We start from the raw sequence: 15,800 nt of genomic DNA on the forward strand, positions 1-15,800 counted from the left end.
TAGTAGAAAAGTTTGACTTTACGTGGTTCTTGATGAGATGCAATAAGAGGTACACAGCATCAAACTTGGCATGGTCATACAAGCCTATAATCTCAGCACTCGGAAGACTCAGGCAGAAGGATCTACGCTAGTTCAAGGTCAGCTTGGGCTACTGAGACCCTCTCTCAAAAAAAAGTGCTGGAGGGCCGGGGATTTAGCTCAGTGGTTCCACTGCCTGCCGCCTGCCGCCTACCACCTGCCTCGCAGGTGGAAAGACCTGAGTTCGATCCCGGTACCAAAAAAAAAAAGAAAGAAAGAAAGAAAGCCTTTTCAAGCGCAAGGACCCGAATTTGATGCCCGGTACCAAAAAAAAAAATGTGCTGGGGGGGATAGATACACAGCATCATCTATTAAGCACACTTCCTAAGTGTTTAAAATTAAGCTATTAGATCTAATTTGCCATTTACAGAATGAAGGAACAAGTTCAACACCAACACAATATGAAGGTATAAACCTGGAATGAGGAACATGACTCAAAACAGCTAGACTAGTCACTTCACACAAGACAAGTAGCCTGGCGGGGATTAAGCTCAGTGGTGCCGCACCTGCATCGAAAGCACAGGGTTCTGAGTTGATCCCCAGTACCAAAAAAAAAAAAGACAAGTAGCCTGGCCACATCAAAAAGGCAATGAAAAGGACGGGGAATTTAGCTCAATGGTTCTGTCGCCTGCCTTGCAAGCGCAAGGTCCCGAGTTCGATCCCCAGTACCCCAAAAAAATGGGGACCAAAAAGGCAATGAAGGGCCGGGGATTTAGCTCAGTAGTTTCGCCGCCTGCTGCGCAAGCACAAGGACCTGAGTTCAATCCCTGCTACCAAAACATAAAAATAAAAATAAATAAATAAGTAAATGGGCCGGGGATTTAGCTCAGTGGTTTCCCCCCCTGCTTCTCAAGCGCAAGGACCCGAGTTCAATCCCCGGTACAAAAAAAAAAAAAAGACAATGAAGTATTATAAAATAAATAAATACATAAGAGGAAGCCAGGAATAGTGGTGCACACCTATAATCCTTCCACCTTGGGAGACTGAGGCAGGCGGATCCCAAGTTCCAGCTGAGCCCAGGCAACTTAGTGACTTAGTGAGACCCTAAGGCAGTTGTGGTGAACCTATGGCATCCATTTTGCAGTGGGCACGCAGAGCCCTCACTGCTGGCACACAAGCTAAATCACCCTAGACTTTGAAAGTAGGCAGTTGAAATATTTTCCAAATCTAAAAATCCATTTAGAAAATTCTACATTTGCAGACAATCCTACAAGCCATCAGGAAAGGAATTTTCTAGCATTGTAGCAGCTGCAAAGGAGAATTTTAGTAACGGATTTTTATAGTTCCGTAAGATGGAGACAACCTTGTGTTTTCTTACTTCTCCAGATAAAGCCAGATTTGAAGAACTTGATCTTTCCTGCTTATACAGGTTAGATTCTGGAAATCTAGAAATGGAGCTATTGGAATTTCAAGAGAGCTCTATCTGGAAAAATAAATTCTATGACCTGCATGCAACATGGGAAGATAGCAGGTGATGGAATGACAAAGGACACTATAGTTGGTAGTTCTGAAAATGAAATCCTTAAAGTGTAGAATTCTCTGCCAAATAATATTTTTTCCAATACTGGGGATTGAATTAAGGACTTTGCACTTATGAGCCAGGTGAAGCACCACTGAGCTAAATCCCCGGCCCACTACCAAATACTTTTAAGTCAATGAAAGCACTTGGGATTGCTTTTCTTACTTTGTTTGGATCATCTTATGCTTGTGAACAGCTGTTTTCAGCTTTGAATTATATCAAATCTGATATAAGAAACAGACTAACAGATGACCTTAGTGCTATATATGCTGCTCTCAAACTAATGAAATGTGAGCCAAGGTTTGGCAAATTATCAGCATGCATAAAACAGCAAGGATCACATTGTGTAAAAGCACACCAAATGCAAACTTTTACCTTTCAATAAAATGCTGTTTGTATCATTGAAGGCTCTGTTATTGTGTTTTTCTTCTGAAACAAAAGATGCTAACCTATGAGTTGTTTTTTCTAAACTCAGTATTCAGATTTAATTGTAGTGTTGGCACTTTGTGATAAATAAGTGGGTTGCACTTGGTCTGTAAAAGGTTCCCTAACACTGCCCTAGGGCAACTTAGCAATTTAGAAAGAACCTATGTCACAAATCATTAAAGGGCTGGGAATTTAGCTCAGTGGTTCTGCTGCCTGTCTTGCAAGCCCAAGGTCCCCAGTTGGATCCCCATACCAAAAAAAAAAGAAAAAAAATCATTTTTCAACCTCTGTTCCCTAAAGAGGCTAAGTGTTTATTAAGCCTGTAAATCCCAGCACTCTGGGAGGCTGAGGCAGGAGGATTACAATTTTGAGCCCAATCTGGAAAACTTAGCAATTTAGCAAGGCCCTAACTCAGAATTTTAAAAAAGGAAACCAGGCATGCTGGTGCATAGCTGTAATCCTAGCATTCAGAAGTTGAAGTAGTAGGATTGTCGTGAGTTTGAGGCCACCCTGGACTATGTAGTGAGTTCAAGGTCAGTCTGACCTACACAGAAAGACCCTGTCTCAAAAAAAAAAACTTTAAAAAAGGCTGAGAATATTTAAAAAATGATTGAATACTATTTTGAGTACTATTAAAATATGTACATAGGGCCAGGAATGTAGCTCAGTGGCGTTGCACCTGCCTGGGAAGCACAAGGTCCTAAATTGATTCTTAGTACCAAAAAAAGGTAAAATATACATATAAATATATATACACATACTATATATGTGTGTGCATATAGTTCTATATATCTACACACATTTATAGTATATACATGCAGTCATAGATTGCTTAACAACAGGGAAGTAGTCTGAAAAAAGTGTCACTAGGTGATTTCAACCTTGTGGAAACAGTATAGAGTCCATTTACACAAAGACAACTACCATGTCACTAGGTGAGATAATCTGTGCGTGTGTGTGTGTGTGTGTGTGTGTGTGTGTGTGTGTGTGTGGTGCTGGGATTGAACCCAGAGCTGTCTTATGTATGCCAGACAATTTAGGGCAATATAATCTTTTTTTTTTTTCAGCACAAGGGATTGAGCTAAGCTATAATGCAGGCTATTTTTTATTTTGAGATAGCATCTTCCATTGTTGACTTTTTTTTTTTTGGTACTGGGGATTGAACTTGGGTCCTTGCGCTTGCCCAACAGGCGGTGAAACCACTGAGCTAAATCCCCATTGAGATAGGGTCTTGCTAAGTTGCCCAGGCTGGACATGCACTCCTCCATGCCTGGCTGAGGCAATATGTTTTGGAATCACCAAAGTATATGTGGTCTATCCTTACTAAAATATCATTATGTGTCACATGACCCTTCCACTCCTATCTCTCTCTATATACATAATGTATATATGTATGCACACAGAACCAATTCTAAGTAAATGAGAAAATGATAAATCCAAAACAGAGCTGGGCTGGGGATTTAGCTCAGTGGTTCTGGCGCCTGCCTCGAAAGCACAAGGACCCGAGTTCGATCCCCAGTACCAAAAAAAACAAAAACAAAACAGAGCCAATAGTAGCTACCATTTGCTATAAAGTAGAGAGAGAGGGGCAATAGGAACAATGTAAGGTGGAATTAAAGAGGGACTTCACTATCCACAGTATAGCTCTGGAGGTTTACAAAACAATCTGGTAGTCATGGTTGCCATGGGGAGATCTAGGGTAAAAAGAGAACCTTATTTTTTATTGAACACACTATTTAAAATGTTGCAGGGCTAGTAGTGTAGCTCAACTGTGGAACATTTGCCTAGATTGCACAAGGGCCTGGGTTTGTCCCCCAGCACCACCCAAAAAGAAAGAAAGAAAATTTAAAAGTTGCAATTTTTTCCCAAGTGAATGTACAATATTACTTTTCACTTTTTTTGAGACAGGGTCTCACTATGTAGCCCAGGCTAGCCTTGAACTCACAGTGATCCTCCTGCCTCAGCCTCCTTAGTGCTGAGATTACAGGTGTGCACCACCAAACCCAGCTTACTTTTCACTTTTAAAAAATTCAGAGCCACCTGTAATCCCAACAGTATTCTGGAGGCTGAGGCAGGAGGATCTCTGAGAGTTCAAGGCCAGCCTGGACTACATAGTTAGATCCAGTTTCAAGCAAACAAGAACAAAAACAAAAAATTGAGAAATGACAACAAAGCAACAAAAACCAGGAAGGTGCTCTGCATATGGTTCAGAAATCCCAGTCAGGGGAAATGTAAGGGAAGATGTGCTCTCCCATTAGGAGTAGGTAGAAGGGGATCAGTGAATTTTCTTCCTAATTTCTCTTTTTTTTGTTTATTTATCAGTGCTGGAGAGTTGAGCCCAGGGCCTGACTCATACTAGACAAGTGCTCTACTACTGAGCTACACCACAGCCCTTTTCTGTTCCTCTTTGGGACTTCTCCTTCTACCTCCCTCTCATTGCCCGTTTCTGGCTTATTTATCAACATCTATTTCTCTTTACCTCATATCCTCCTAAGCCCATATCTCTGTTCTTAAAAAGGAAAAGCTGACAGTTCAATCCCCAGTACAAAAAAAAAAAAAAAAAGGAAAAGCTGATAAATGAAAACACATTGACTAAGGGAGAAAAAAATTAGAATTGCCACCAAAATTCAGGACACTAGGAAAGTGGGCCTTGGCATTGGATGTTCTGATATAATTAGAAGGCAGCTGAGCTGGCATAGTAGCTCATACCTGTAATCCGAGCACTCAGGAGGCTGAGGCAGGAGGATCATCTCAAGTTTGAGGTCAGCCTGGGCTACATAATGAATTTGAGACTAGCCTGGACTATATGGTGAGACCCTGCCTCAAAAAACCAATAAATAGGTTGGGGGATTTAGCTCAGTGGTGCCGCCACCTGCCTCACAAGTGCAAGGTCCCGAGTTCGATCCCTGATACCAAAAAAAAAAAAGATATCATTTAAAAAAACCAATAAATAAATAAATAAATAAATAAAAATAATTAGTTGAGGGGGAATGGGATAAAATAAAATAAAATGTATTTGAAAAATAATAATTAGAAGGCAGCTCTAAAATAAAGCAAGACCTCTACCACTGGGCCTGGTAGTGTGCACTTGTTGTCCCAGTTACCTGGGAGGTCCAGGCAAGGGAGTACTTGAGGCCAGGAGTTCAAGACCAGCCTGAACAACACCAAGATCCTGTCTCAGGAAAAAATAAATAAATATATTTATACTCTCTATATTTATATATAAATGTGAATATATACAGGGGCAGCTCAAGTATCTTTCATATAATTCTGCAGGGACAGGTCATGGATATAGGATGCACTCAGTGCCAAGCCTGAGGCACTGAAACTTCTCTCAAATCTACTCATTGGGGCCCATGTCCTCAGCTACAGCCCCATTTTCTGCTTTCAGCTGTTTACATAGTTTACAGGTTCAGGTGCTCTTGAACTTCATCCTACTCCTTCTTATAGCTCTGAGTCTACCTAGGCTGCTGCTTTTGCATGGAAACCATTGGGATAAGAGCAGTTAAGAGCCACACCGCCTGAGCCCTAACCTGGCCTGAACCATCACTACCATGGGCCATGTGACCTTGAACTTTATTTTTCACTCGGAATGGAACCTAGGTCCTCACACTCAACTGTATCTCCAGCCTTTTTTTTAATTTCAGTAAGTTTCCCAGGCTGGGGTTGAATTTTCTATCTTCCTGCCTCAGCCTTCCAGAGAGCTGGGATTATAGGCATGCACCATTATACCTGGTTTATAATTTCATAATACCTCAATTTACCTCAAGTACAAAATGGGAATAGTACTGTCTGCCTCACAGAGTTGCTATGAAGATTATACAAGTTATAAAGCACTCAGTGCCTGGCACATTATAAATAGTTGATATTTACCAAGCAGGAAACTCCTACTCAGCAGAGCTCCAGCTTAGCCGTAGCTCATTTTCTTTTTGGTTTTTTTTTTTTTTTTTTGGTGCCTGGGATCGAACTCGGGTCCTTGCGCTTGCGCAGCAGGTGACGAAACCACTGAGCTAAATCCCTGGCCCTGTAGCTCATTTTCTCAGTCAGACTATCACTCCTCCCTTTGTTTCTCTCTGATTGATCTCTATGTCTATTACAGTCCTTCTCCTGTATTTTCTTCCTATTTGCATGCTTGTCTGCTCCATTAAGTCTTGCAGATCACAAAGGGTAGGGACTATTTCATCCATCTTTGCAGCATCAGCACCGGAACACAGTATTTTCCTCAGGAGACAATTTTTCAGGAACTCAGTTTAGCCCCTCTAAAACTTCTGAAACTTGGGCTACCTGTGCTTTCCACACATGCTTTCCTGCATGACTCTGGACCTAACCAAAGACTTCTCCAATCTCTTCTCTGCCATCCACTTGATAAGTCTATTTTTTCTTTTCTACCCATACTTTTTACTCAACATCCAAAAGGTAGAAGCAGGGAATGGTGGTGCAAGCCTGTAATCCCAGCTACTTGGAAGGCTGAGGATTGCCAATTCAAAGACATGCAGGGGAATTTAAACAGACTTTCTCAACCTAAAAAAAAAGCCAGCCATGGTGTCACAAGCCTGTAATCCCAGTGTCCAGGAGGCTGAAGCAGGAGGATCAACGTAAATTCAAGGCCAACCTGGACTACATAGTGAGACCTTGTCTCAAAAAAAAAAAAAAAAAGACCAAGAGATATTCAAATGACTCTTTTTCGGTGAAGTTGTTTTGTCTTTGCTTCCTCCATCCCTTCCTAGTGAGAATTATTTGTTACATCTTTCTGATAATTCTTTTTTTCTCCTGTAATATTGAGGAGCAACCTAGAGGATATACAAGCATTCTACTGCTGAGCTACATCCCCAGCCCTTCTTTTCATTGTAAGAGTCTCATGAAGTTGCTCATGCTGGCCTGGAACTTGTGATCTCTATGCTTCAGCCTCTCAAATAGCTGGGATTATAGGCATGCAGCACCTCTCCTGTCCCTCTGGTACTTCAAAGAATCTATTTTTATTAATTATTTCTCATAAATGTTTTTTCCCTTCATCCAACACATCTTTAAGAACCAAATGAGGGCTGGGGATTTAGCTCAGTGGTTCCAGCACCTGCCTCACAAGCGCAAGGTCCCGAGTTCGATCCCCAGTACCAAAAAACAAAAAAAAAAAGAACCAAATGAGAGGGCCAGGGATTTAGCTCAGTGGTTCTGGCACCTGCTGCACAAGTGCGAGGTCCCTAGTTTGATCCCTGGTACCAAAAAAAAAAACCAAATGAGTTGCCAGGCATGGTGGCACATGCCTGTATTCTAATACTTGGGAGGCTGAGGCAGGACGATTGCTGTTTGAGGCCCACCTGATCTACACAGTGTGCTGAAGGCCAGCCTGGAATACGTAACATGCACCGCCCCCCCCAAAAAAAGAAATGTGTGGAGGTCAGCCTAGACTACATAGCAAAAACTAAGCCTCAGTGGGTAGAACTGTGCATGGCATATAATCAACCAGTGTCCTCTTAGGTTTGTTTTGTTTTTTTTTGTGACAGGGTCTCACTACATAGTTCAGACTGGCCTTGAACTATGTAGCACAGGCTGGCCTCCAGCTTGTGAGGGTGATCTTCCTGCCTCAGCCTCCTAAGTGCCAATATTTTAGGCCTGTGCCACCATACCTGCCTTGACTTATCACCCAGTTTCATAAAATTACTGATTTGTGGCCTGGGGATTTAGCTCAGTGGTTCGGCCACCTGCCTCAAAGGTGCAAGGACTGGAGTTTAATCCCCAGTACCAAAAAAAAAAAATACTGATTTGTAAAGCCATATCCATAAAGAATCTTATTCAGTAAATTTAGGCCTTACTCTTCACAGTTGGTGGGCAGCCAGCAGTGAAAATCTATATATCAGATTTTAAAAACATGTTATATCCATTCCCAGCTACTTAGGAGGCTAACGCAGAAGGACTGCAAGTTTGAGGCCAGCCTGGGGAACTTAGTGAGTCTCTGTCTCAAAAGGACTGAGGACATAGCTCAGCGGTAGAGTACTGCTGGGTTTGATCCCCAGTATCAGGAAGAAAAAAATTAAAAAAGGAAAGAAAGAAAGAAAGATAGGAATCATATGGTGTCTTCCTTACTGATATTCTCGTTCCTTATGGTGAAACTCATTTTTATTTATTTATTTTTTTTGAAACTCATATTCTTTAAAGCATCCTCAGGACAGCCAAAGTAGACCAATGTGCTGAGCCCAGCCAAGGTAATGGTTAACAGAGATCAGGAGAAATAGTTTTATTTGCACTGAAAGCTGGAGCATGAGTAGGACCTGAAATAGTCTGAGGTAACGATAGAGATAAGCTTCTAAAAGGGCAGTTAGGTTCGTCAACCAAACAGACTACTGTATTTCCAAGCAGCCTTAGTTATACAATCAATAAAAGACCTGCTGGAAGCTGGGTGTGGTGATGCACACCTGTGATCCCAGCATTCAGGAGGCTGGCAAATATATTTGTCACTAAGTCACCCCAATGTGCCATCATTACAAAAGAAGTACAGGTTTTCCATCGTCATGAAATTTCCCCCAAACCCCCCAACTGTAAGTACTACAAAAGAAAGTGCAAAAAAGATCACATTTTACAGATTGTAAGCTTATTTTCAGCATTTAGCTCAGCTATAGATCTATCAAGCAGTGAGAGGATGGTCTTTGCTATCCCAGGGCAGTCCTCTTCCCATGTTCCTAGGGGGCAGGGCTGAAGAGCAGGAGAAGGGTGGGGCAGGGCAAGGTGGGGGCACAAGGGCTAATCTCCCCCAGCTCTACGCGCAGCAGCTGAAGCTTGATGGGAGAGCAGGACTGGTGACACTCCAGGGGAGGGTCCAGGCCCTGTGTTCAGTCAGAGTCACTGCTGGAAGAGGAGGAAGAGGAGGAATGCTGCAAAGGGGAAAGGGGAAAGGACATAGTATCAGATCCAAATGACCTTCGATCACTCTGTGGGCCATTCTTTGGTACCTCAGCCCTCCACCCAAGTATCCAAAGAGTGGGAATCTTGACCAGACTGTCCCTTAAACCACAAAAGCCAGGGTTCCATCAGCAGTGAGCAATACAGGATTGGATTAAATCATCCTACAACCACTGCACAGAATTTAACATAGTATCTTTGAATCAGGTTTCCACATTTTCATACCTGAGCCAAGATGAAGGCAAGGAATACATTATAGGCACAAGCACAGTACAGTGTTAGAAAACAGCTGTTACTGTATAAATGTCTATAGATTAGTTGCATGCCAAGTCCCTTTGAATCTAACAAATTAGATTATATGAATCTAAGAAGAGTACAAACGTCAGCTGCATGTGTCAATCTCTATTTTTACCCTAAGCCCCAACAAAAAGAAAGTGGGAAAAGTGGGAGAGAAGGCTGGGCACTCCTATGAAGATTCCATACAGACATACTCCCATCAATGCTAGCATTAAAAACATTTTTTAGCTGGGCAAGGTGCCACATGCCTGTAATCACAGCACTTAGAAGGCTGAGGCAGGGCCGGGGACTTAGCTCAGTGGTTCCAATGCCTGCTGCGCAAGCGCAAGGACCTGAGTTCAATCCCCAGTACCAAAAAAAAAAAAAAAAAAGAAGAAGAAGGCTGAGGCAGGAGGATCTCTGAGAGTTTGAAGTCAGCTTAGATTAAGGGCAAGGACCCAAGTTCGATCCCCAGTACCAAAAAAAAAAATACCAGATGAAATCAGCTTAGACTACATAGTGAGTTCAAGACCAGTAGGGTCGGGGATTTAGCTCAGTGGTTTCACCGCCTGCTGTGCAAGCGCAAGAACCCAAATTCAATCCCCGGTACCAAAAAAAAAAAAAGAGAAAGACCAGCCTGAACTACATGGTGAGACTCTGTCTCAAAAAACAAACAAATTTTTATTTTTAGTCTCTGCAGGGTAATTTCTCCCTCATTCAATCTCACCTTTCCTTCTCAAGACCCAGAGTCAGAATCAGGAGCTAGAGCCTAAACTGTGCATGGTGGCAACAAGCCTGTAATCTCAGCACTGGGGAGGCTGAGGCAGGAGCATCACCATGAGTTCAAGCCAGCCTGAGATACACAGTGAACTTAAGGCCATCCTGAACTACATAGAGAGACTCTTTCTCAAAAACCAAAAGGACTTTTTTTAAGGGCCAGGGATTTAGCTCAGTGGCACCTCGCCTGCCTTGTAAGTACAGGGTCCTGAGTTCAAACCCCTGTACCAAAATTTAAAAAAAAAAAGAAAGAAAAAAAAAAGGAATGAGAGGCCAAATCTACAAAGCAAATACTGAGCAGTGCAATGTAATGTAAGGCCTCTCCAAGATTCAGGTTGGTTTCTTCCTTCTCTAATTCCTCAGAGCTGCTCCTATTCTTGCCAATTAACACTCCTGCAGAAGGAAGATACTTCTCTTTGGGGCTGAGTATGAACTCCTTAAGCCTAGGCTTTGTTTGAGGCTGAGTCATGAGTAGAAACTGCCTATGTAATTAACACAACACCCAGGGAACTTTGACACAGAGAAAGGAACCTGGGCCAGATTATTATTGTTAATTATTATATAAGACTTTGTCAAAAGACTGACTCAATTAGTTGACATTTGGACAATTTCGGTGGGTGCGCCCAACTTGCCAAAGCCTGAACCTGAGGGGGAGGGGCCAAGGTTCTGAGTCAGTAAGGCAGCCAAGATGGGCTTTTGACTCTGCTGCCTATTCTGGGCTTCCTTCGTAAAACCCCTTCTCCTATAGCCACAGACCGACTCCCTCTGACTCAACCCCTGCCTGCCTATCCCTCTAAGGGGCAGCACCCCTTCCCTAGCCCAGCTCCTAAGGGCACTGACCTTGCCATGCTTGTGGTGTTTGTGTCCCTTTTTATGACCTTTCTTCATTTTCTTCCGCATCTTCTTATCCATCACCATCCCTGGGCACACCATGCCAGGGGCCAAAGGATTCACAGGAGGCATGCCAGGGCATGGAGGAGGATAGGGACCTGAGGGTTGGGGTCTTGGACACCCCGGCAGGGGCACAGGATAACCAGGCCCACATGGATTCCCCGGGGGAGCTCCTGGGGGTGGGGGGCAGGAGCCAGGAGGAAAGGCTGGATTGACAGGTGGTGCATGTGGTGGACACACAGGATAGGCACCTCCAGGGCACCCAGGGTTGGGTGGACATGGGTTTGGCCCTTGATACCCTGGTGGAAGAATCAGAGAATAAGGATTAGAATTGCTCAGAACCTCTGACAAAGAAAGAAAGGAGGGGCAGGGGGTTTAGCTCAGTGGTTCTGCTGCCTGCCTCGAAAGTGCAAGGTCCTGAGTTTGATCCCCGGTACTGAAAAAAAAAAAAAAAAAGGCCCTGGGTTTAATCCCCAGTATGGGAGGGTGGATTTTTTACTTTCTCACCCAATCATTAAAGGGAAATGGAAAGATAAGGTGGTCAGAGACAAACCTGAGTTGGGGTGAAAAAGGTAAATGTCCTTGATAGAGCCGAAGAGAGAACTGGGCTGGGCAACAAACTCTCCCCAATGAACTCTATGAAAGCAAAAAACTTGTGCTTGCTTCAGCAGCACATATACTAAAATTGGAACGATACAGAGATTAGCATGGCTCTTGCACAAGGATGACATGCAAATTCATGAAGCGTTCCATTTTTTTTAAATATCCTTTTTAGAGCATTTACCATTATAAGTAATATATAAATTTGACAATAAACTATATTGAGAAAATAAAACTTAATTGTTGAATCATAAAAAAAAAAAGAAAGTAAAAAACTTAGTAGCCGTGGTTGAAGGACTTCGCTTTTAGAGGTTTGAGAAAGGGTTGAGGGACAATACACAAACTTCCTGTTCTATAGTCTGAAGTCAGTGGGGAAAAAATGGAGCCTGGTGTGGTACAGCAGGCCTGTAATCCCAGCACCCAGCACCAAAGCTGAGCCTGGAGGATCAGTGTGAGTTCCAGGCCAGCCTGGGCTACACAGTGAGTTCAAGACCACCCTGAACTACACAGAAAGACTGTCTCAAAAAATAAAAAATTCAGTGGTTTTGCCGCCTGCTGCACAAGTGCAAGGACCCGAGTTCAATCCCCAGTACAAAAAAAAAATATATATATATATATATATACACATATATATACACACATATATATATATACACATATATATACACATATATATATATACACACACACACACATATATATATATATATATTTCCTGGCATGGTGGTGCACATCTGTAATCCCAGCACTTAGGAAGCTGAGACAGGAAAATCACAAGTTCCAGGCCAGCCTGGGCTACACAGTGAGTTCAAGGCCAGCCTGGACTATATTTTTTTTAATGGACTGGACTGGGACAAATCTCCCAAATACTTACCGGCACTGGGATTCCACATGTTCAGGTGTTTCCCCTAGCCTGAGGAGATAAAAGAGGCACAGCTCACAGATCTGGAGGTGGGAAGAAAATTTAAAGCCCGAACCCAACACCAGATTCCGCCTCACTTGGGGAACTACCACAACTTCCACCTAAGAAATACTTCCACTTTTTTCTTCTTCAATCCGTACTCCAGTCTCAGTTTCCTAACCACAGGAATCTAGTTTCCAGGACCCCTCCACCTTCTCCACCGGCCACACCCCAAGGTGTCCAACTCCTAGGAAAGGGGCAGAGTTCGAGAATCTCAAATCCCCATCTCTCTTGTCCTTGTCCATCGGCCTGAGTCCTGAGATCCTTAACCACCTACAAGGATCTCAAACAACCTTACGGCCCCCGAAGAGGAGTCCATTTCAGGCCAAGAGACCCTCCCCTGGAGGAGAAAGGAGAGGAAGGAGCCCAAGATCCTCAAAGTAAGCCGACACACTCCTGCCTCCAAAGAAAGGGCAAATAGAGATCCTAACCCCCGACTGCAAAGGACCCCTGATCCGGAAAGGAAGAAATTGTGGTATTCGGATCCCGGGTCGGGTTTCTCCTGCCGCCTAGGATTTGTCCGCCCTTCTCTCCAGTCTCGGCTCTCACTTCCTGGTCACCCGTGTCTCATACTTCTGCCCTCGCCTGTGTTACCGCCTACTTGGTCAATCGGCATGATGACTGGAGAACAGACCCGTCAATCACTCTGGTGCTACTAGACTAAGAGGAAACGGCTGCTTCAGGACCGAGTCCAGCCTTTTGGAGAGAGGTCCGTGCTGAGAAACTACCCAGCTCGCAGCTCTTGGGGGCGGGGAAAGAGGCGGGACGGACGGGGGAGGGGGGAAGGGGCGGGGCCAGGAGGGGCGAGGCCGGGCATAGTTTCGAAGTCCTTGTGACAAGGAAACTTCAGTATTGTAATACATACATTCACAGAATTCTCTAGAAAAGGAAAGGCAGCTGCTGAATGCTCAATATTGCCAGTTCCCTATTAAGTCTCATAAGAAGCAAACAAACACCCTTGGGGAAAAACCAAGAGATTTCCTAAATTCTTCCAGGTTTCTTTATCTCAGTTGCACAGCACTGCCACTGGTGAAGTTCCCTAAAGCAGAAACCAAGAGGTTCCTCTCCAATGCCTTTCCTTCACCTTTCCTTGACCCCAATGCCAGCCCCAAAGCAACCCCACGAGTTAATCTGTTTTTCTCCCAAATACATCTAGAATCCCACCTTTTGTTTGGTTTTGTGTTTTTTTTTTTTTTTGGTACCGGGGATCAAACTCGGGTCCTTGTGCTCTCACAGCAGGCGGCGAAACCACTGAGCTAAATCCCCAGCCTAATTTTTTTTTTTTTTGGTACCGGAGATTGAACTCGGGACCTTTCACTTGCGAGGCAGGTGCCAGAACCACTGAGCTAAATCCCCGGCCCCCTTTTGTTTGTTTTTGAAACAAGGTCGCACTATGTATCCCAGGCTGGCCTCCAACTCACAGTGATCCTCCTGCCTCAGCCTCCTGAGTGCTGGGATTATAAGCACATGTCACCACACTAAGAAAATACTAACCAGGCCCGAGCCTGCTTAGTTTCCAACATCAGATGAGACCAGGTCTGCTCAGGGTGGTAGGGGCCAAGATGTGGTATGGCTGTAAACTTCTTTCTTGTAAAGTTGAGTTTGAAAGAAATATTGATGTATTCAATTGGTGTTTTTTTTGTTTTTGTTTTTGTTTTTGGTACCGGGGATTGAACTTGGGTCCTTGTGCTTTCATAGCAGGGGGAGAAACCACTGAGCTAAATCCTCGGTCTGATGTATCCAATTGGGTATGGTGCCTTTTAGAAGCTAAATATTTCCAACTATTCCTTTTATCATTGTACTTTATTTATTTTTTTGCTGCTCCTATTAAACTCAAGCAATCCTCTTGCCTCAACTTTCCAGATAGCTGAGACTGAAATTACACATGGCTTGTTTTTTGTGAGGGTTTTTTTTCTTTTCTTTTCTAGTACTAGGGATTGAACCTAGGACCTATGCACTGAGCTACATCCCTACCTGTCTTAGTCACTCTCTCATTGCTAGGACATAATACCTGACACCCACAATTTAAAGATAGGTTTATTTTGGCTCCTATGTTTAATCCCTAGTTGCCTGGCTCCAAGGTATGGTGGAAGGGAGTGGTGGAAGGAAGTTGCTCACATCAAGTTGACCAGGAAGTTAGGAAAGAGGGAAGGAGCCTGAGAGGGAGATATGCACTTGCAGGTCACGCCCCCAGTGCCACATCTCTGAACAGGCCCCATCTCTTTTTGTTTGTTTGTTTGTTTTTTGGTTTTTGGGGGGTTTTTTTTGGTACCAGGGATCGAACTCGGGTCCTTGCGCTTGCGCAGCAGGTGGCGAAACCACTGAGCTAAATCCCCGGCCCAGGCCCCATCTCTTAACAGCAAGTCAGCTGTAGCTCCCTCATAATTCAGTTACCTTCCAAAGCCCCACCTATGAGTGCGTGAGGCTCTTGGGGGACATCTAGCTATAAGCCATGGTACTCTGTCCCTGACCGCAAAAGACCCATGCACATCTCTTTAAACCAAATGTATTTAGTCCATCTCTAAGAGTCACCAAAGTCTTAACAGTTTTGGCAGTGCTGAAAAGTCCAAATTCAGCTGAGCATAGTGCTGCACACCTATAATCCCAGCACTTGGGAGGCTGAGGCAGGAGGATTGCCACAAGTTCGAAGCCAGCCTGAGCTACATAGTGAGTTCAAGACCACCCTGAACTACACAGTGAGACCCTGTCTCAAAATACAAAAAAAAAAAAAATTAAGCAGACAATATACTGTGGCATACAGTAAACATTCTCATTCCAAAAGGCAGGAATAGGGAGGTATAAACCAATGGAACCAAAGCAACTCCAAAAGCAGGGCAAACATTAAATTCTGTAGATCCATGAACAGTACCTGGGGCAAAGATGTGAACTCCAAGGGCCAGGGATGTGGCTCAGTGGCACTGCACCTTCCTGCCAAGTGCAAGGTCCTGAGTTCGATTCCCAGTACCAAAGAAAAAAAAAAAGATATGAACTCTAATGAGCTTGGGTAGCCCCACCCCTATGGCATTATTGGTTGCAGCTCTCATAGCTTCTCTCTTGGACTGGCTCTGCTCATTGCCTGAAGCTTTCTTCATACATTCCACATTTCTGGCTTCTCCAACTTCCTGGGGTCTCCACTCTACTTTCAGTTTTTCTCTCAAAGCTTCACGCATCACCCTTTTGGTAGCACACTGCTGCCTGGCCTCCCAGGTCTTCTCAAATCTGGGTGGAAGCCTCCCTGACCCCACAACTCTTTTTTTTTGTACCAGGGATCGAACTCGGGACCTAGCGCTTTCAAGGCAGGCAGCAGCACCACTGAGCTAAATCTCCAGCCGACCCCACAAATCTTGCATCCTGCATGCCTAGAAAACCAGCACCACC

General features: G+C 43.9%; 1 protein-coding gene and 1 non-coding gene across 2 annotated transcripts; one reads left to right on the forward strand and one right to left on the reverse strand.

The window, feature by feature from the left end:
• Window positions 1-8,109: 8,109 nt before the first annotated feature.
• Window positions 8,110-13,013, reverse strand: Prr13 (proline rich 13). The gene is made up of 4 exons (XM_004872750.4): window positions 12,854-13,013; window positions 12,336-12,374; window positions 10,811-11,160; window positions 8,110-8,889 (listed from the first exon to the last, which is right to left on the reverse strand). The coding sequence occupies exons 2-4, from the start codon at window positions 12,352-12,354 to the stop codon at window positions 8,848-8,850; spliced, it is 411 nt and encodes a 136-aa protein (XP_004872807.1). The 5' UTR covers window positions 12,355-12,374; window positions 12,854-13,013; the 3' UTR covers window positions 8,110-8,847.
• Window positions 11,517-11,620, forward strand: LOC147828492 (U6 spliceosomal RNA). Its single transcript, XR_015450704.1, has one exon. It is a non-coding gene; the product is annotated as a U6 spliceosomal RNA (small nuclear RNA).
• Window positions 13,014-15,800: the final 2,787 nt, after the last annotated feature.

The sequence above is a fragment of the Heterocephalus glaber genome, unplaced genomic scaffold (assembly GCF_053883595.1).
Source record: "Heterocephalus glaber isolate CG9 unplaced genomic scaffold, H.glaber_assembly_v1.0 deba00001060, whole genome shotgun sequence".
Lineage (NCBI taxonomy): Eukaryota > Metazoa > Chordata > Mammalia > Rodentia > Bathyergidae > Heterocephalus > Heterocephalus glaber.

Coding starts and splice junctions, on each gene's coding strand:
- Prr13 (XM_004872750.4), bottom strand. Junction 8,890..10,810: donor AACACCACAAGCATGGCAAG/GTCAGTGCCCTT, acceptor TCCCCTTTGCAG/CATTCCTCCTCTTCCTCCTC.